The 23520-nt window shown below is 31.4% G+C and overlaps 1 protein-coding gene across 1 annotated transcript; it reads left to right on the top strand.

Annotated features, from left to right (window-relative positions):
- Positions 1-6575: 6575 nt before the first annotated feature.
- On the top strand, positions 6576-21989 carry LOC139481054 (bifunctional arginine demethylase and lysyl-hydroxylase JMJD6-A-like). Its single transcript, XM_071264108.1, has 10 exons — positions 6576-6768; positions 9858-10069; positions 10348-10500; positions 10811-10911; positions 11678-11773; positions 12531-12678; positions 14599-14787; positions 15697-15860; positions 16524-20307; positions 20905-21989. The coding sequence occupies exons 1-9, from the start codon at positions 6714-6716 to the stop codon at positions 16675-16677; spliced, it is 1272 nt and encodes a 423-aa protein (XP_071120209.1). The 5' UTR covers positions 6576-6713; the 3' UTR covers positions 16678-20307; positions 20905-21989.
- Positions 21990-23520: the final 1531 nt, after the last annotated feature.

Raw genomic sequence — 23520 nt, 5'->3', positions numbered from 1 at the left:
TAGTTTATCTATACTATGAGCAATAGGTCAACTACATTTGTGCATTGAACAATTGCTAAGTGTAAGTCCCTGTCCAGTAGAGTCTAACTAGCCTTAGTCTCATTTTTGTCGAGTCTTCGACTTTAGTCGAAAAAGCGAGACTAAGCGATCCTACATTCTGTCATCGTCGTTGGTGGCGGCGGCGTCCACAAATATTCACTCTGTGGTTAAAGTTTTTGAAATTTCAATAACTTTCTTAAACTATCCTAGTTTTTCTTCCGGGAAATATTACGTTCACTCTGTGGTTAAAGTTTTTAAAATTTTTATAACTTTCTTAAACTATCTTGGGTTGGTACCAAACTTAGACAGAAGCTTGTTTATGATCATAAGATAGAATCAAGGACGTATATTAAGTATGTTAGTTATACGTCCTTGATAGAATCCAGAAGTAAATTTTGTAAAATAATTAATCCATTTTTCCATATTTTACTTTTAAATGGACTTAGATTGTGTGCCAGGAAACAACACATTCACTCTGTGGTTAAACTTTTAAAAATTTTAATAACTTTCTTATACTATTTGGATTTGTACCAAACTTGGACAGAAGTTTGTTTATGATCAAAAGCTAGTATCTAGAGGGGAATTTTGTAAAAAAATAAATCTATTTTTTCGTATTTTACTTTTAAATGGACTTAGATTTTCTGCCAGGAAACAACACATTCACTCTGTGGTTAAAGTTTTTAAAAATTTCATTACTTTCTTAAACTATCCTGGGTTGGTACCACACTTGGACAGAAGCTTGTTTATGATCAAAAGCTAGTATCACGGAGGAAATTTTGTTTTCTTCCAGTTAACATTGCATTCAGTCTGCAGTTAAAGTTTTTAAACATTTATTAGATTCATAAACTATCCTGGATTTTTACCAAACTTGGACAGAAGCTTCTTACAATCAAAAGATAGTATCAACAGGAATATTTTATTGATTTATTTCCTCATTTGTGTTGAGCCTGTGATTAACAGAAAGAGTAGGCGAGACACAGGGTTCCGCGGTATTCAATGTTTTGATGTTCTTGGTATGATTGTATTGTATACATGTCTGTCTGGTAGTAAACTATACAAAAGTCTGTCCTGTCCTGTTCTGTCTGTCTGTCTGTAGCTCACATGGGGCCCTTTAAATCAGTCCTGTCCTGTCTGTCTGTCTGTCTGTCTGTCTGTCTGTCTGTCTGTCTGTCTGTCTGTCTGTCTGTCTGTCTGTCTGTCTGTCTGTCTGTCTGTCTGTCTGTCTGTCTGTCTGTAGCTCACATGGGGCCCTTTTAAATCAGTTGATAATGGCCCAACTCATCAGATCGACACAAAGCAATCCACACTGACAAAAACAATTTAGGTTCATACAAATAATGGAATCTTTGGTAGGCTTGCTTGCTAGCTGAACTGTGAAGTCATTACTAGGTTAGGTAAACTACCCTCCTTTAAGAGTAGACTAGTCCGACAGATAACCAATCTACCTCTGCCTGTAGGACTAGACTACTCCAAAATGAGGGTAGTTTACCTAACCTTATAATGACTTCACGGTTTAGCTAGCAAGCAAGCTTTCCAAAAATATTACCTACTGCCATGGCTGAAAATAGAACATATAGGGGTCAAATGCCTTTTTTGGGCTTATATCTCAAAAACTAAATCATTTAGACCAAATCTGTCAATGGGTTAAAAGTTCAATAGGTCAAGATCTATCAGCTCTGAACTGTTCAATTTCAGACGAAACAAACGACCCATTGTTTGGGTTACTGCCACTATTTTTTTTTTAATTATACAGAAATTTTGCTGTTTTTGGTCCTTATCTTGAATATGATTATATATATAAAGATAAACTGTAAACATCAAAGACTTTGAGTGGTCAGTAAAGTAAAATCTACAAATCAGTTTATACGATCAAAATTGTCAATTGACTTCTTTAAGGAGTTATTGCATGCCCTTTAAAGAAATTTTTCACAATGTGTTCATCTAGTTTGCTTACTTAAAAAAAAATCTCCTTTTAAACTGCTGAGTCTATTTTAGCCAAACTTGGGCTGAATGAGTTTCCGCAGAGTATTGCAAATTTTGTATGTCATGTCCTTGTACGTCAAGAAACATATCCACTATGGCTAAACATGTAACATAGGGGTACAATGCATTATTTTGCTTTTGACGAAAATATGACAGATACAAAGAACATTTAAATGGAATTTGAGCCACTGATAATATGATCCAGGAACATACTGTTCCCAGTATGATCATAATATATATTGAAAAGCAAAATTAATCATTGATGAACTACAGGTGAGCGATTCGGGCTTTATTTTGTAATATAGTGTCTCATTTCGTTTTAAAATGAATTTCTTACAGTTTTATTGTTTGTTACGTTTAAACAGGAACATATATGTTAGATATACTGTTCCCAGGTTTAAACAAACATTTTAAAAATTGAAATGCCGTGACATTGATTTGAATATTTAATAACACAATTATTATGTATTAAATTTTTAAATTTGCATCATATATATATATATATATATATATATATTTACACTCAGTGTCGGATCTAGAAAGGGAGTCCAGGGGTTGGAATCCCATTTTTACGACCAATGCATTTTAATGGGTACATAATCATGATGGAAATGTTTTGCGATCTTGACTGGCTATACAGCCCTCGTACGGTCGGTTGGGTACATAGAGTTGGATCCCTCTGTTAAAAATGGCTGGATCTGCCCCGTACACTTAAACAGTTGCGTTGGAATGTTTTTATCAATTCTGTGGTATGATGTCCGAAGGTCCAACTTGAAAATCTAAAAAGGAATGTCCTTGTGCTTATCTTACGCAATTTGGTTGGTGATTGGAAGGTTTTTAACGTCCAGTGGCAAATATCAAACGAATATCAGGTGATCGAGAACATAATAATGTGATATGAAATTGCCGCCCTGTTTTGGACTAGACCAATTTGCAGGTGCGTATCCAGGAGTTTGAAATGGGGGCCCCTAGTTAGCAAGCGTGTAGGCAGATGCTTGTAAAAGTATATTATAGAGAATACTACATTGATAAATCCGTATATATCAACAGTAGGCTATTTTTCAAATATATTCAAAACTACTGTATTTACTACTAAATATATGATAATTGCATGTCAGTATCATCATGGCATTGCACGGCTACGGTTACATATCAACGTAAAAGTCATTGCAGTCAAGTCCCTATGATGTAACTGACTGACGTCCAGTGCCTTATCATATATTTGGCTATCATAAAGGGGCCGGCCCGGCCCCTGACCCGTTATGATCCACTTCTGAACTGAGACAAAATACAAACACAAAAAATAGACACATACTAAACATTCACAAAAACATAATACATGTACATAAGTATGCAAATTAATAGTCATATAATATATATAAATGTTATATTGACACTAGCATATAAATGTTATATTGATATTAGCATATAAATGTTAAATAGGCAAAATCAATAACATGAATTAATAAGTTACAGCACTGTTAAAAGCATAGCTTTAAGATAAAACAGAAACACATATCAATAGATAAATGGATAAATGGTCATGAGAAGCATGTATAGCAGTGCCATGACCTGCCACTTTATTGAATGAAGTTATTAGAATTTTTAATTGTAGAAAAGGCGTTTCTTTTCTATGGTGGTTCATGTTTCTCGAAGTAATGTCATGCACGGAAGGTACCGACTTATAATCTATTACCATCAAGTAGAAGCATACGTCCCTAAAGTGTTGTTTTCAAACACCACTCACCAGTTTTCCTGTCACCGAATTTTAGACTTTAAATGCAAGTTTCAAGATAAAGATCAATTATGTGAGAGAGAGAAAAAAGTATCCTGGTTAACAAGTCAACTGTTATCAAAGGAATCCCTTTTAACTGACTACTGAGTCTCAGGTTGAATCACAATAAGTCGCAGCATCATTATCAAAGCAAACGTGCAATGACCAAATTGGGTTTAGAGAATTTGTAAGTTCAAATTGGATGTGGTTGCTAATCATCATGAGCCTCTGAGAATGCTGAACGCCTCTTATATAATTTGAGATAAGGTCATGAAAAGTATTTACATATCACTATTAAGGGAGCAGCCATTTAACTTCAAAAAAGTGGTTACGAATTTTTTTTTTAGTCAAAATAAAATTTCTTGTGTCGAACATTTTTTTTAAATCAAATTATCAATCAAACTTTTGTATTACACTAAAAGGTATGGTCAGGGAAAGTCTTCATTCAAAATATATATTTTTATTATTATAGTTTGTACCTATGACTAGTATACTAGTATAATAGTCCCAGTTTGTTACGTACATACAAATTTCACTATATAAATCAGTGACTTGCCCCAATACAAAAAAAACCAGATGCTCCGCAGGGCGTAGCTTTATACGACCGCAGAGGTTGAACCCTGAACGGTTAGGGCAAGTATGGACACAACATTCAAGCTGGATTCAGCTCTAAATTTGGATTGTGATTAAATAGTTGACACAGCATAGGTTTCTGACACAGAATGAATGTGTTCTAATGAACTTAAAATTTTTGTTTCTCTTAGAGCAATTCACTATGCTGTTGAATATTAATCCTCTCAAAAAAATGTTTGAAGAAATTTTCTTTTTTATTTATGAAATTTCAAATGAGAAAAATTGAACCCAATTTTTTTAATCACATCCCCCTTTCCCTTATTCCAAAACTAATCTCAATTAAAATTTCTAATGGAGTTTGCAACAATAACTACTCATTTAAATACATCATAAAATATTAAGATGTAAAAAAACTGCTTGTTATCACTGAATGGTAAAGATTGTTTTAATTTATCAGTTGGTAGTAAAAAGTGAATATACATTGTATATTGTATATAACAAAGATTTAAGTTGATTCTGGACAAAGAAAGATAACTCCAATTAAAAAAAAATCTTGCTATTGCACAATATTTTGCAGTTAGATATTTCTTGCTTACTATTCTGGACAAAGAAAGATAACTCTAATTAAATTTCTTTTTGATATTTCACAATATTGTGCAATTAGATATTTCTTGCCATTGCGCAATACTGTGCAATTGAAAAGACTTGCTATTGCACAATACTTAATATAATAATTTTAGATCCTGATTTGGACCAACTTGAAAACTGGGCCCATAATAAAAAATCTAAGTACATTTTTGAATTCAGCATATCAAAGAACTTCAAGATTTCAATTTTTGTTAAAATCAGACTAAGTTTAATTTTGGACCCTTTGGACTTTAGTGTAGACCAATTTGAAAACAGGACCAAAAATGAAGAATCTACATACACAGTTAGATTTGGTATATCAAAGAACCCCATTTATTCAATTTTTGATGAAATCAAACAAAGTTTAATTTTGGACCCCGATTTGGACCAACTTGAAAACTGGGCCAATAATCAAGAATCTAAGTACATTTTTAGATTCAGCATATCAAAGAACCTAACTGATTCATTTTTTGTCAAAATCAAACTAAGTTTAATTTTGGACCCTTTGGACCTTAATGTAGACCAATTTGAAAACGGGACCAAAAGTTAAGAATCTACATACACAGTCATGACAGTTAGATTCAGCATATCAAAGAACCCCAATTATTCAATTTTGATGAAATCAAACAAAAGTTTAATTTTGGACCCTTTGGGCCCCTTATTATGTTGGGACCAAAACTCCCAAAATCAAACCCAACCTTTCTTTTATGGTCATAAACCTTGTATTTAAATTTCATAGATTTCTATTTACTTATACAAACGTTATGGTGCGAAAACCAAGAAAAATGCTTATTTGGGTCCCTTTTTGGCCCCTAATTCCTGAACTGTTGGGACCTAAACTCCCAAAATCAATACCAACCTTCCTTTTGTAGTCATTAACATTGTGTTTAAATTTCATTGATTTCTATTTACTTAAACTAAAGTTATTGTGCGAAAACCAAGAATAATGCTTATTTGGGCTCTTTTTTGGCCCCTAATTCCTAAACTGTTGAGACCAAAACTCCCAAAATCAATCCCAACCTTTCTTTTGTGGTCATAAACCTTGTGTCAAAATTTCATAGATTTCTATTAACTTAAACTAAAGTTATAGTGCGAAAACCAAGAAAATGCTTATTTGGGCCCTTTTTGGCCCCTAATTCCTAAAATGTTGGGACCAAAACTCCCAAAATCAATACCAACCTTCCTTTTGTGGTCATAAACCTTGTGTTAAAATTTCATAGATTTCCATTCACTTTTACTAAAGTTAGAGTGCGAAAACTAAAAGTATTCGGACGCCGGACGACGACGACGACGACGACGACGCCGACGCCAACGTGATAGCAATATACGACGAAAATTTTTTCAAAATTTGCGGTCGTATAATAATATACGGGTTTTTGTCTATTTCCGTCACCTATATTGTTTTATACTTATTTTTATTTTTTTAAAGAAAACGAAATCAAAGTAATTCCAAACACAATAAGAAAAAAGATAAAAGAAACGAGACATTATTGAATTATTAATGGTTAGTTTTTAAATTTTTGCCCAACTTATATGAAATAGAAGTTTTTCATACTTTTTTTTATGAAATTCGCCTCTTGTATAAATCTGAATTTTACAATGATCGTAGAAGTTTACAATTTTGGTTTCATAAACAAATAAAACCGATTCAAATCCTATTTAACAGTTAGATTTGATAAGTTGATAACCCTAACTGTATACAGTGCAAGAAGTCTGCATGGACCACCGAACAAGGAAAAGAATCCGGGAGGCAAAATCGAAGGCAAGACCAGGTAAGACCTGTAGCCATGAGTTGGTTGGGTTCAGTCACGTTCTTAGTTTTAAGCTGTTAAGGTTATTTCATTAATAAGGCCTTAGGGTTAATAGGAAGCAGGTGTTACCTGATAGAGAAGATGAACTATGTTATATAAGCTTTTTAATGAGTCATATTTATCTATTTTTATTAAAATCAAAATTAATAAAATCAATCAGAATCGTCCTTATAGCTATGCCTATGCCTTTAAAAAATCATGATACACAGACTTGTTTTTACTTAGAGTAAATTTTGAGTCGAAAGCAGCCATTTTTGCCAACAAGGCCCAGTTTACATGAATCTTAATCCTCAATCCTTTATCCTTACGCATTTGTTTTATGACATCCATACATTATCTATGTTATTTAGACAAAGAATCAAATCAAAACATCAAGGGCCAGGCATACCAAGCACTTGTCCGTCCCAAACTCGAATACTCTTGCTCAGTTTGGGACCCCCACACTTCAGAATCTATTTCAAAGATAGAGATGGTCCAAAGGCGAGCTGCTCGGTATGCCTGCAACAGGTATCATAATACTAGTAGTGTATCAAACATGCTGAACACACTAAACTGGCCTATTTTGACACAACGCAGACTGCATGCACGACTGGTTTATGATGTACAAGATCACACATCAACTTGTTGCTATACCATCAAGCACAATTCTCATTCCATCAGACTCAAGAACCAGAAAACATCATTCTCACACCTTCAGACATATTTATACATCAAAAGACTCGTACAGATTTTCATTCTTCCCATACACAATAACTCAATGGAATCTTTTACCAACCACAGTAGTAAATACACAGACAGTCGACTCTTTCAGAGATCAGCTAACATATGCTGTTCTCTCCACTATTATTTAAAAAACTTCATCTCATGTACATAGTTTTAATCACTACATCTGTTCTTTGCACTGTTTGTTAATATAACTTAATTTTAATAAATAGGCCACGTATGTGTAACAAAAAATTTGTTCTGGCGTGACATTTGTTCCACCGGAACAAATTTCATAGGAAATATGTTCCACCGGAACTTATGTCACAGAAAATATGTTCCAGCACTATAAAATTTGTTCCGGAACTAATTTTTTAACCAAGTGTGAAATAAGTTCTGGAACAAAAATCACAGCACCACGAGTTTTGTTCCAATATTAAAAATTTAAAAAAAAAGTGAAATAAGTTCTTTTGATATTAGTTTTAAACGAAGGTATTTTATAGAAATCAATGAAAATGTTCTGCTCGAAGCCTATTTCACAGAAAGTAAGTTCTGTGCTTGCATGGGGTATATTTGCAATTAAAGGAATGACTGTAGGATGAAGATATGAAAATGATGGGATGATAATGTATCTGTGTTTTATCGTTTATGAGGTATTCAACCTCCTTGTTTCCTAATGATCTGTCATGGGTGTTCTAATCATACATGTACTTAGCTATGGTCATTGCACATTTTTAAAAGATTGTGTCTTTTGTTTCTTTATGTCTTTTAATAAAATTGATCAGTCACTTTGTCCTTTTCAAAAAAGTACAAATGTTCATCTTTAACTATAATACTTTTTTTCGGAGTGACTTTTATTATTATATCTTATTCTACTTTTTCCTGGCTCATAAGTGCCATTTTTAGTATTATTAATTGAGCATGTTATTAAAATTTTGCTTTACTCCACATGATCCAATTGAATGTTTACACTTTTTATTTATTACATTATCAATATAATACATGTTTTTTATAATGAGTCGACTTTAAACTCACTGATGACAAGTGCTCAGTATATATAAGATAACTTGTTTAACCAGTGGAACATATTTCACAGAAAAGGAACTTATTTCACCAGGTGAGGAACAAATTTCACAAACATGGAACTTATTTCACTAGGTAAGGAACAAATTTCACCAACCCAGAACTTATTTCACCAAGTAAAGTGTGGAACTTATTTCATAGAGATGGAACAAATTATATAGAAATTGTCTGTGAAAAAAGTTCTCCCAGAACATATTTCCTGTGAAATTAGTTCCACTGGAACTTTTTTCACAGGAACAAATTTTGGCTCACATATGCACCAGTTATTAATCATCTTTATTCAGATGGAAAACTGGAAAACTTAAAGAAGAAGAAGAAGAAGAATCATGAACTTCACTGTTAATTTAGATAATGTTATTATAGATCTTTCTTCTGGAAAGACCTTTTGATTGCGTTGTGATTATTTGTATGCCCCTGTCATAGTGAGGGGGGCATTAAGCTTTTCATTCATTGGTATGTCCCGAAATTGGTTTGTCTCAACCAAATTTAATATGAGGCAGGCATTACCTGTAAATAGGGACGAAGTCTGTATGAATTATTTTTTTGTAACTTAAATATTTGTTAAAAAAAAAAAGAAACGGAAATACCGTAACGTTTCCGATATTGGTTCTGTTGTTAGGGATTTTAGTTGTGACGTCATATGCAATGTAAACAAAGAAACGCTATCATCAGGTAACGTTTTTTCATATCAAGGAATTATTAAAAATGAAATCGGTATTGAGTTCCTTCCTATTTTATACTAGACTGATAAATATATATTTTACTCAAAGTTTCATACAAACGAGACCTGAAAAAGGAAGTACATTGTAGATTTCTGCGCAGATGTGAGAATTCAAAATATGACATAAAAAAAAATTAAACGATTTTGAGTTCATTAGTACAATGAAAATTTCAGGAAAATTTCCCGGATTTTTTTCTTTTTTTCTTTTATTGATTTTTCTACTGTTATTGGGGACTTTGTCTCCATATTATATGACTTGAAATGTTATGAAAGTCAGAAACTTATACACAATGCTTATTACCACAACATAGATGAAGTTTGAATTTGGGTGGAAACACTTTAACCTTTCTAGCGCTATGTCCTTTTACAAATGGAAAAATTGCTGAATTTTTTATTTCCTTTCTCTAACTTAAGTTTGCCTAGGCCAAATGATACGAATCTTGCACTATTTTTTATTTCATTTTGTTGGGTTATGTTTCATATATGTTTACTCCACATCTCCTTTATTTATATGTATTAATGTTATCACCTCTTGCTATTTCAGAACTAGAAACAGAGATAAATGGATGGCACAGATTTAATTATGCCAATACATTTGATTGTGGACTACATACAGTATGTGACAATGTAGATAGAATTGATGCACGGTTTGTGTCTATAGAGGAGTTCAGAGAAAGATACGAGAAAACATACACTCCTTGTGTAATTGCCAATGACCAGTTAGAATGGCCAGCTACAAAAAAGTGGTCAACACATGTAAGTCTTTACTTAACTGGCACCAGCTGCAATAAAATGGACACCACAAGTCTTCATTATCTGACAACACATACATGTCTTTAACAATAGATGATTGTCTATATAAGATTGGAGGCTCTCAATAGCATGAATAGTCCTGTGTCTTAGTTAGTTATTGGTATATATTTAGAAGAAACTATCAAAGACATAATAAACCAAATTTATGCATAGAATTTTAAAACTTACTAAAAGCAGTGTATTTATTTAAAAATTTTAAATAATTTAAAACCTTTTTTCAGAGATTATCAAAGAAGTTTAGAAATCAGAGATTCAAATGTGGTGAAGATGATGATGGATATTCTGTCAAACTAAAGATGAAATACTTTGCAGAGTATATGCATGATAATACAGATGACAGTCCACTGTATATATTTGACAGTGGATATGGAGAGGTACAAAATATTCACACCCTTTATGTGTTACCTTTGAAAGTATTCATATTTATGGCATCAGAATACCAGAGAAAAAAACACTCATTTATATTATTTAATATGAAATTGCTTTGAAATTTTTATGTTTATCATATCTGGTGTGTCTAAGAATAAAATTTAACCTCTTTTTAAAACTTATTTGTAGACCAAAAGTAAAATAAATTATATTAAATACCTACAAATAACTTATCAAAGGTCTTTGGGTCGCTTAAATGGAAAATTTCATGTGATGAATATTTGAATGATAGAAGTAAATAATTGATTTTTTTAGCATCCTAAGAGAAAAAGACTACTTGGAGATTATGATGTTCCAAAGTATTTTAAAGATGACTTGTTTAGTTATTCTGGTGAAGGTAGAAGACCTCCTTACAGGTAAATTTACAAATAGTCATGACAAGTCCACCTCCATACAGGTAAATTTATAACTTGCCTTGACAATAAAATTGAGAATGAAAATGAATCAACAACCTTGACCAAAGAGTAAAAAAACAGCCAAAAACCACCAATGGGTCTTAAACACAGCAAGAAAATCCTGCAAGGGATCAGCTGAAGTCTGCACTGGTCCCTAAACAAAAATGTGTACTTGTTCAGTTGAAATGGACTTCATTCTAAACTCCAAAGCACATCAATGAACTAAAATAAAAAAAAAACATACAAGACTAACAAAGGTAAGAGTTAAACATGTTTATTCCATCTCCATACAGGTAAAACAAGATCTATAAATAAGTCATATAGCTGATACTGTCAGTCCATTCCTTTAAGGAGTCCTTAGAAGTGACAATTATTCTGTCACATTTGTTTGTCCTACTGGGAAAAAAATATAGTGGAGAAAAGCTGTAAACAACCAAAAAGATCAGCAAAAAAGATAAGTTTAGTTGTGAATTATAATGTCAGAGAATTCCCATTGTTGAAGATGCACATATATATTCAGGTGAGTGATGCAGGGTCTTCAAAGCCTCTTATTTTAGAACTTATGCTGGATGGTTATTTATTATCAATAAATTACAGAACCTAACTTTGTATTATGTATTGAATTTTTTTTTCTCTGAATCTACTTTTTGAGTAGCGGTTGGACAAATGAAAAAAATAAAAATAAAACATTTTTACAATTCTAATCTGGTTATAATTCCTTTTTCAGGTGGTTTGTTATGGGACCAGCAAGGTCTGGTACTGGTATTCATATAGACCCTTTAGGAACCAGTGCCTGGAATGCTTTAGTCAAAGGATATAAAAGGTAAAATCTCCAGTAATCTTTACTTGTATCAAAACACCCAATCATATTTTTTATTGCATGTACATTAATCATTATTATACGGTCAGTTTTATAAAGCAGGGACATATAGTCATGGAGTAGTCCAATTAAAGAGGAACAAAACATTTCATTTAATAAATAATTAATTATTAATGTATTGTTTATGGCGTGAAATGTTATGAATGCAAGCAGATATGTAAATTGCATATGAAAGAATATTTTTTGTTAAAGCAGTGGAATAAAACATTCATTTCCCTTGACTCAGAGAAAGTAAAATAACAAAAATACTGAATTGTGAAGAAAAATCAAAACAGAAAGTCTCTAATCAAATGGCAAAATCAAGCTGTAACACGTCAAACGAATGATTAACAACTATCACATTCCTGACTTGGTACAGACACTATCCTATGTAGAAAATGGTGGAACTTGGTTTTATAGCTAGCTAAACCTCTCACCTGTATTGAAGTTAACATTCTCCCTGCACCAGAATAACTAAACAAATCTTCAGGGAGATGTGAAGATTTGTTAAGCCTTGAAAAGTCATATTTTTCTGAGGGTATACTCTAAGAAATTTGTATTTTCTTGGGTTAAAAATCTTCAGATTTCCCCATAGAAAGGGAAATAAATGTATAATGGAGTTTTACATTTAAATTTTTTGAGAGTCTGAAAATATAGAAGAAGTCTGTTGTATTTTAGTTTAAATTCAAATAACAATAAAATTTAACCAATTTGTTTTCAGATGGTGTTTATTACCCACTAATACTCCAAAGTACATGTTAAAAGCCAAGAGAGAGGAAGGAGGGAAACAGAGAGATGAAGCTGTGTCATGGTTTACTTATGTCTATCCTAAAATTAAATCTCCATCTTGGCCTAAAGAATTTGCTCCAGTAAGTGAAATATTAAACCTTCATGCTAGTGTTAAAGGACTATACCAAGCTAGATACTGTGGATTAACAAAAAAATGTATTGGTAGAAGCAAGGCTCAAGTTCAATCCATCATATAGTTGTTGAATTGTAAACATTAGTTTGTAGAGACTTGATGTAATAGTTTTTAATGAAAGTGAAATGTGTGAAATATTTTATGTGAACTACATATGGTATGATTGCCAATGAGACAACTATCCACTAAAATTCAAATGAAGTGGATGTACATGTAAGTAATATTATATAATATTGGCAACAAAATGGCCTTCAACAATGAGAAAAAATCTGTACCATATGGTCGGCTATAAAAATCCTGACATAAAAAATATGAAACAATTCAATTGGGAAAACTAACCACCTAATTTATAACAAAACATATATATATACGACTTTTTTGTATATAGGACTATTTGTTTGAATTAAAGTTTCAAATACCTTAATAAAATTTCTCTCATTGCCAAAGGAATTTTTCCAAAAGTTAGGGTTTACCTTTCTCTTTTAATCACAAGTAATAATTTACATAATTTCATGCTTAAATTTTTTTTATCATAGAATTTTATGAAAAATCATGATTCCTCAAGATGGTCACAATTTTCTAATATCTCAGAAATAAGATAGCAGGGCTCACGCTACCAGGCGACTTGGGCGAAGAAGTCGCCTTCCCGGCCGTCACTTCGCTTTCCCCGACACCCAAAAGCGAAATCAAGTCGCCCTGTCCATGACGATAGTCGCTTTCAGTCGCTTTTGTCATCGGACATTTTCAATTTTTACCAAGTTGATGAAACATCAGTTTTTTATTGATAATTAAAGAAATTCAGACATAAACGATTCATTATCTTTAGAAAAGAGGTTGAAGCATTGTCTTCGCAGTGTGTAGCAGGTTATTTGATAAAAATACAACTTTTTATCACTTCATGCATTTCTGCAAGTTCCGGTGCTTGTTACTCGAAAACGTACATCAACCTAAATTTCGGCGGCAAAATAAGTTTATTACTTCATTTAAACGTGATAAAAGTTGCCTCCAGTAAATTTTTAATCCATTTATTGCATTAAAAACGTCATGTTCCTTTCCAAATAACTTGTCAAACATCGTTTATTTTTGTAAATTTTCTTGCATTCGTCCGCCATTGACCGATTTCTAAACTACGGATCTGAACCGGAGCAGCTATGACCGAAATCCGTACTTTTACAATAATTACTACGGACGCACGAATGGAACAGCTGACAGAAGAATATTGATCCCAAAGGGAAAAAATACGCATTCCACACGCATAAAGAGACTTTTGGTTACATCTACATGATCTAATTGATTGGTGTATATAATTCCCTATATTTTTTATGGATTGTTTCAAACTATTGATTAAAGTTGCTTAACTCTGAGACTATCATACTAATATCAATATAATATTATGGCCCAGCTTAATAACTTTTAATTTTTTTTATTAGAAACACTAAATTTCATACACAAGATAATTTTAAATTAAATTGTAATTGATATATAATAATTTCTTTACATTTTTAAATTTTTTTTTTTTTTTTAAGTGCTAGATATTTAGTTGGTAGTTTTTCACAAGAACTTTAGTAAAACTTAAACAACTTTTAATTTCAAATGTAACTTTAATTGTAATTTTTTTACTTAGATATGAATTGAACAATATAAAAAGAACATTATTTACATATTGCCCTTTATACTATTGTAAAATCCAAACATTGCAGCGCACCGGGCGAATGATCACTTCTCTTTCAAATCTCACCACTTCTCCCTATCAGTTTCAAAAAGAGAAGTCACTTCTCCCTATAATTCTGAAGTAGTGTGAGCCCTGAGATAGTCATTTAACTCTAAATTAAGATAATCATGTCGAGTATATTTGTGACTTTTTCAGTTGGAGATTCTCCAGGGACCAGGAGAAACAGTATTTGTACCAGGTGGTTGGTGGCATGTTGTTGTTAATTTAGAGGATACAATAGCTGTTACACAGAACTTTTGTAGTGTTGTTAACTTTCCAATTGTGTGGCATAAAACTGTTCGTGGTCGTCCAAAGTTGTCAAAGAAGTGGTACAAAACATTAAAGGTATAATTACTTGATAGCAAATTTATTTATTTTTAACAAATGAATCATTCATTCTACAATGGCTGAATTGTTGTTTTCCTTTGCACAACCTATGGTTCATTAAAAATTAGAATAAAATTTACAAAAGGAACTATTCAAAACTGTAAGAGAATACATGTACATTTATCAAGATATTTGTTAAACACTTTTAACTATTGAAAATCACTACACATTTTAAAGGGAATATAATCATAATACACTACGTTTATGTTGTATAGATGTAGTTGTGGTGCTTTTAATATATTTTTATGCGCCACCACCTACGGTAGTAGAGGGGCATTATGTTTTCTGGTCTGTGCCTCCGTTCGTTCGTCCGTCCGTCTGTGCATCTGTCTGTGCGTCCGTTCGCCTCAGGTTAAAGTTTTTGGTCAAGGTAGTTTTTGAAGAAGTTAAAGTTCAATCAATTTGAAACTTAGTACACATGTTTCCCATGATATGATCTTTCTAATTTTAATGCCAAAATATAGTTTTGACCCCAATTTCATGGTCCACTGAACAAAGAAAATGATAGTGCAAAGTTCAGGTTAAAGTTTTTGGTCAAGGTAGTTTTTGATGAAGTTAAAGTTACATCAACTTGAAACTTAGTACACATGTTCCCTATGATATGATCTTTCTAATTTTAATTCCAAATTTAAGTTTTGACCCCAATTTCACGGGCCACTGAACATAGAAAATGATTGTGCGAGTGGGGCATCCGTGTACTATGGACACATTCTTGTTTTCTCTCTAAATGTTTAAAAGATTTTTGCTCATACACCCATACTAATTATCTGAAAGGTTCTTTAGAAATAGAAAAAAATAATGATGGAAGTACAACACCCAAGCCATGTTCCTAAATACAATCCAAGGTACTATTTCTGTTTATTACAGAGGGAGCGACCTGAGGTAGCTGAAGTAGCAGACAAAGTAGATCTGAAACAACCAACAGGATTCAATTCTGATAGCTCAAGTTCTGGATCCTCAAGTTCTAGCTCTAGTGAATGTAGTACATGTGAAAGTTCTGATGATGAAACACAATCAAAATCAAGGAAAAGGTAAACAATACTCTTATTGATGATTGTCAGGTGTTAAAATTTTAACCGATCTGGACAGGTGTTTTGTATATAAATTAAAAAATGTGAGTTTTTGTAGCTCTATAGAAAAAGTATTAATTTTTCAATTCATAACTTTAAAACGTTTACTAGGCAGAGTCAGTTTGTTATGTAACTGGCAGTCTTACAGACAAAAAATATTTTTTCTCTGGCTGTATAGATGTGAAAGAATGTCTATTCCAGATTTTTACCTTCAAGTGTAAGACTGGAGAAGCTGCTCTTGTGCATAGCCCACCTCTTCTCTGAGAAATTTAATATTACAATTAAGCACAAACTTTCCTAACTTATTTTTATTTTGATTAATCAAAAATTACTATATACATTTAATATCTAGATAAGCGTACTCAATAAATATCAATTTTATTTAAAGAAGGACACAACATTCTATTTGGAAACTGAAAAAATCAAGTGTCATTTTGCAATAAGATACTCAATACTCAGAACAATACTTGAGTACTTGCTAAAATTCCTAGTGTAAATGAAACAGCCCTTGTCTCATTGGTACCCAAACCACATCTTCCTATATGTACTAAATTTAATGTAAAGAAACTTCCTTTCAAGTTGAATTACATAATTTTCACTTATTCAATGCATAATTTGTTTTAGGAAAAGAACTGTAAGTAATAGGTCCCGATCAATCACACCTAATGGAACAGTTCATGACTCGCTACGTCGAAGGAGATCTTACTCATCAGATAGCAGTGGAGGCAGTAAAACCACAGGCCGGAGCATCTCAAGTACACCAAAGAATTGTAGATAACAAAGATACTGTAATAATGTACACAACTTTATTTATTTTTGTATCAAGAGTTAGTCAAGTTAACATCAGAAAGGGTTTAAAATATTGTAATAAACTCCATTGCTCTCAGCTGTTTCAAAGGGAAATGTACATGTTGACATCAATTGTTTATTGAAAAACATTCAAAACCATAGAAGATATGTTTCATAATGTTTTAAAATTTGTTGTCCTTTTCAACCAATGAATGAGAAATGAAAGTGTCCATGAGTAGGTATTTATCAATCAAAATACTGTGGATTCATTATTATTTGTAAGGTTTCATGGGTACAAGTGAACCATACATTTAAATGTTCAACCAAAAACTAATTTCCATAAAGTTGTAGCCAGACTTTGGCAGAACTTCAAAATCACATATCCAGGAAAATGCTTGGTTTCTGCAATCCACAAAAATTGGTACCCACGAAAACAAATGAATCCTTAGCACAATTGATTTCATGCTTTGAGACACAATTGGGGATAGAAAATTAAATTTGTATTCTTAAAGTTTTTTTTCACAGCTCTATTGTTGGATGTTTGTAAGACTAAAATAATTTGTTGTTATTATCTACCATCAAAACTCCCAGATGCTGAATAACAAGTTGTATTAGAGATAACCTCATTTATTTTGTTTTACAGCTCTTCTATAAAAGCATGCAAAGCAAACCTTTGATCAACTTGCTTGCTATGTTTGATTGGATGTTTGTAAACAACAGGTAGGTAGTCTGATTCAGTCTGTTTACCATTTATTCGAATTCGTTTGGACAATAAACATTAACTTCATTTCATGTCAATTTTTATTGTCCAATCAAATACCAGTATATATAAAACAAACTGAAACTCCACCTACCTATTGTTTTCAAACATCTAAGCAAACATAGCAAGCAAGTTGATCAAAGTTTTGTTTTGCATTTTTTAATAGAAGAGCTGTAATAGTTCTCAAGAGAAGGATCTTTGAGATTACTTATTATTTTTTGTGTAAGCTTTTTTTTTTTTAAATAACTGTGTGAAAATGTTGAAACTGATAATGTTTAAATATTTCATCTAATTATGTTACATGCACTGTTGATAATTTTGTTGGCATAGAGACTATATTTAAAGCAGTTTTGAAGCATCTTTCAGGTCACACATAAATATTTTTCAAGGTCATTAACCCTCCCTTGCAGTATTCTTTCTTCAATTTCATATTTTCTTTACTTTTAAAAAAACTTCAATTTCATTAACAATTTTAGAGGGAAAACAAACATTAATACTTTAAGCATATTTTTATAAATATGGAAAAGAATGTGAATACCATTGCCTAAATTTCCAGAAAAAGATTGCTTTATGAAGCCTTAATACAGTTTCAAGCAGAGAGGTTTTATACAAAATATATTGTCAACATTGCAGTATTTTCTACTTCACAATATGTTATTTCAAAATGAGTTCATATTACCTTGATAATTCTTATGTACATAAATGTTGTTAGCTTTTGTTCTGTAGAAAGTTTTATTGCAAGATTAATATTTATGGCGTATGATTGACATTCAAAGAAGTATTTTATACTATTGATAGAGCATAGATTTTACATCTTAGAAATATAGTGCTGTCTGACATTGTTTTTCAGCATCTAAAGCATTCAGTATTATTTCCAGCATTATGATTGGTCGCTTAAACAATAGATGTTTAGCCAATAGGGTTACATTAATTTAATTATGGTTTATAAATATTTGAACTCTGTCTGCTCATAGTCCTTTAGTTGCTGAAAAAAAGAAATTTCTTCAAATGCTATCTAATATTTTGTACCAACAATAAAGAGGTAAAATAACACATGAGTTGCACAGTTATTTTACTATCAAATTTTCATGGTGACAAAAACTCATTTTTACCCATCACTTGCCCACTATTTTAACAAAAGATCAATCATATTCCTGTAAGAATAAGAGTTACTGACATGAGGAGTTAAAATTGACCTTACCATAGGTCTTGCTTGGTCATTAGTGATATCTTATCACCTTAAAATCACATAATGATCCACTAAAGACTTGAATTATATAATGTCATCAAATCATCAATTTCAGTTTTCTAACTTTATACTAGTCATCTTTGAAAGTAATTATTACAAAAAAATGATGTAAAAATAAAAAATATTGAATCTGTAAATAAAAAAAGACGAGAGTACTATTCATTTGTATATAACAGTGAAAATTACTGAATCTCTGCTATAATGGATTTCTCCAGTGCTAGTGGTGTGCTGGAATTTTAATCTAAACATTTCAATAACAAAATGTTTTGGCTAGGTATTGATTTAAAAAATGCACAATTAAAATTGCAAAACTTACACAGTTACTGGTAAAAACTAAAAATTTCTTATTCATTATACTTTTTGAAATGGTCATCTTTTACCCAACATTAAACCATGCAAACATATCAATAATGACAACTTGTTAATATTGTAAATAAAACATAGAATAAACAGAAAATTGTACAGCTATTTTATATCATGTCCCATATTAACTTCATCCAAATCTCATTTTACCAAAAAAAAAAAAAAACTTTTACAGTTAAAATAATAAAGCATGCAAACCAAGAGTTTGATTGCCTTGCTTGAAAACTTTGTTTGGTTATTTGCTCAGACATTGCAATTAAGATTGACACCTAAATGTTTACTATACACAAAGAGACCAAAGAGACCTCAGACACAACTGTCAAGTTGATATATGATGTAATATGGAAAAACCAGAACCTGTTTATTTTCTATTTTTTTATTAATCAAAATGTCAAATTTTAACCATCACATCATGATATTGATAAATTTATCTAATTTTTTACTCATTTGCATTGAATTTTTCATACTCTTTATAACTCATTTGTTATCATAAAATTGAGAATGGAAATTTTGGAATTTTCTTTTGAGATTGTTCTAATGTCATCAAATACATTCCCATATAATACTTTCTATAACCCAGCAATAGGAATACAATATAAATATGATAAGTTTTAAAACTTTATTATCTTTTTGGTAAGGATCACTTAGAGCCATAACCTTATTAACTTTTTGGTAGGGCCTTGACCTTATTAACTTTTTGGTAGAGTCTTGGTCTTACTTACTTTTTGGTAGGACTTTGGCTTTACTATTTAATATGTCCTTGTCTTATTTTAAAAACATTAACCTGAACTATAGACATAGGCTAAGCAATGAATTGTTAAAGATCTGGCATAGGTGCTTATTTTTTTTTCATAAACATTTAAAAACAGGACCAGTGATAACTACTGAAAATATTGATAAGTGCCTTTATAAAAACAATGTTAATTCTGATGCAGACTTCTTATCAAACATATTGTGAATTTTGTATTATAATGAATGGTCTTGATTACATAATAAATCCTGTTTTCAATAGCTAAATCCTGTACAAGCTGAACTATTTTTATACTGCTACCAGTGTAGTCAGATTGTATTTACCAGACTTTTTGTACATATTATTGACAGTAACTGATTGTATGTTAATGTAAACCAAGATCACCTGTTTGTGTTTCTATTTCATGTGTAGGAGTTCACATCTTTTAGATTAATTTGGACTTGGCTAGACACAGAATAGAAAACTTTACCTGTATCTATACATCATACAAATTAAGGTGGTATGGTGTCTTCCTCCATCTTGGATTGTAAAAAACAGAGAATGAAAGGTCCAGATTTTCCATCAAGTTAGCAAAATTTGATGCAGGAAAGCAGATGTTTAATGTACATTTTCATTTAAAAGTACCAATTTATAAGAATATAACTTCTAAATATTGATATTTTTGCAAATGTTAATTATTTTAGGTTGTTTTTAGTTTTTTTTTTAAATTGGCATTTTAAGGGGAGGTTACTCTAAAAAAGTGCATTTTCTGAAGGATTCTGTACGGAATTTTCCTATTTTGTATTTTAGCCAGAAAAAACATACGGTGACCCTATCTTTGCTTTTGATATTCTCAAAGCAGTGTCTGAAAGCTATCTTTTCCTGAAGTATTTAACAATTCTATCATTTTGTTTAGTTTCTAATCACAAAATGGTGTTTTTTCCTGTATAATCCATACAAAATGTGTCATTTTGTCCCGTCCTGTAGCTTGAGAAAATCCGCGGTGACCTATCATTTTTATCATATTTTTCAACATGTATCAAAAGATACAACGTTTTGGCAAAGTATTAACAAATTCTATCATTTTTATTTTAGACTCCCATACCACCTTAAGTGTGTATTCTAAGACAATGTATGATTATTCTGTATATCATGTGTCTCCTTGTCTGTTTTACTATAGAATGTAAGGTCTGCAAAATCTGTCACAAATAATTGTTAGTCTTTTACAATTCATCTAACTAATTGTCATCTAAGGTCACAAATGTTTTGCACATTGTGACAATTAGACTGTAATTCAAAATATTACATTTTTGTTATTAAAGCTGTTCTCTAAATAATGACTATGATCACAAAACTTGGTCTCTGCAAAATGATGTATAAGGTTTTTCTGGTGTGGTTGCATACAAAATACAAAGTGCCTCTGATATTCACCTTAAATGACCTAGTTTACTCCTCTCACCATACCCCAAAGATACAGGTTATTGTGGCAATTCATTTGTTCACTTGCGGATCACAGTTTGTGTCAGTAATTCTTTAAACCTGTAATTTGGGTTCAACAAAAATGTTAAAATATTTTGAATTTTGAATCATTAATGCATAGAACATCTACTATTAAAAAAGATTTAACTGGGCTTTCCAATGGAATGGATTTGTATGGCTAATGAACAGTCATTTGGGTCAATGGCTCTAGTTTAGTCCATGCAAAAACTTATGAACTGTTCAATCAATGGTTTTAAAATTTCATTTTAAAAGTTGTAACTGATGACACAAATTGAGGGCAAATTCATATGTGGCCATTTTCACTTTTAATGTTCAGATATAATGGTCCTTAATTAAAATAATTTAAAATTGGCATTTATAAATTTATGTAATACAAACATTTTGACGGTTACTGTAACTTGTTTTGGTATCTTTATGTATAACATTGATTTTGTAGTGAATTTTCAAATGGAGGGGAGGGGTAATGGTATGTTAGTACATTTGAAATTATGTCACCACATCTTACAACTTCAATATGCATACACATTGTATTACGGTAAAGATTATCATAAAAGTACCATGCACAAAACCTTAGACTACTTTTACTGTGTAATAGAAGTCTCAATTAAAACATGTAAATTTCTTGTATAGATTCAAGTTTCCTTTATTGTTAGGAGAGTTATAAATTATGTTATATATTAAAAATTGATAACTTTTATATTTCTGTATTTGGTTTTTTTATACGACCGCAAAATTTGAAAAAAATTTCGTCGTATATTGCTATCACGTTGGCGTCGTCGTCGTCGTCCGAATACTTTTTGTTTTCGCACTCTAACTTTAGTAAAAGTGAATGGAAATCTATGAAATTTTAACACAAGGTTTATGACCACAAAAGGAAGGTTGGTATTGATTTTGGGAGTTTTGGTCCCAACATTTTAGGAATTAGGGGCCAAAAAGGGCCCAAATAAGCATTTTCTTGGTTTTCGCACTATAACTTTAGTTTAAGTTAATAGAAATCTATGAAATTTTGACACAAGGTTTATGACCACAAAAGAACGGTTGGGATTGATTTTGGGAGTTTTGGTTTCAACAGTTTAGGAATTAGGGGCCAAAAAAGGGCCCAAATAAGCATTATTCTTGGTTTTCACACAATAACTTTAGTTTAAGTAAATAGAAATCAATGAAATTTAAACACAATGTTAATGACTACAAAAGGAAGGTTGGTATTGATTTTGGGAGTTTAGGTCCCAACAGTATAGGAATTAGGGGCCAAAAAGGGACCTAAATAAGCATTTTTCTTGGTTTTCGCACCATAACGTTAGTATAAGTAAATAGAAATCTATGAAATTTAAACACAAGGTTTATGACCATAAAAGGAAGGTTGATATTGATTTTGGGAGTTTTGGTCCCAACAGAATAAGGGGCCCAAAGGGTCCAAAATTAAACTTTGTTTGATTTCATCAAAAATTGAATAAATGGGGTTCTTTGATATACCAAATCTAACTGTGTATGTAGATTCTTCATTTTTGGTCCTGTTTTCAAATTGGTCTACACTAAAGTCCAAAGGGTCCAAAATTAAACTTAGTCTGATTTTAACAAAAATTGAAATCTTGGGGTTCTTTGATATGCTGAATCCAAAAATGTACTTAGATTTTTTATTATGGGCCCAGTTTTCAAGTTGGTCCAAATCAGGATCTAAAATTATTATATTAAGTATTGTGCAATAGCAAGTCTTTTCAATTGCACAGTATTGCGCAATGGCAAGAAATATCTAATTGCACATTATTGTGAAATAGCAAATTTTTATTAATTAGAGTTATCTTTCTTTGTCCAGAATAGTAAGCAAGAAATATCTAATTGCAAAATATTGTGCAATAGCAAGATTTTGTTTTAATTGGAGTTATCTTTCTTTGTCCAGAATCAACTTAAATCTTTGTTATATACAATATACAATGTATATTCACTTTTTACTACCAACTGATAAATTAAAATAATCTTTACCATTCAGTGATAACAAGCAGTTTTTTTACATCTTAATATTTTATGATGTATTTAAATGAGTAGTTATTGTTGCAAACTCCATTAGAAATTTTAATTGAGATTAGTTTTGGAATAAGGGAAAGGGGGATGTGATTAAAAAAATTGGGTTCAATTTTTCTCATTTGAAATTTCATAAATAAAAAAGAAAATTTCTTCAAACATTTTTTTGAGAGGATTAATATTCAACAGCATAGTGAATTGCTCTTTAGAA

The sequence above is a fragment of the Mytilus edulis genome, chromosome 7 (assembly GCF_963676685.1).
Source record: "Mytilus edulis chromosome 7, xbMytEdul2.2, whole genome shotgun sequence".
In the NCBI taxonomy this organism is placed as follows: domain Eukaryota; kingdom Metazoa; phylum Mollusca; class Bivalvia; order Mytilida; family Mytilidae; genus Mytilus; species Mytilus edulis.
This window is presented reverse-complemented; position numbering and strand designations above follow the sequence as displayed.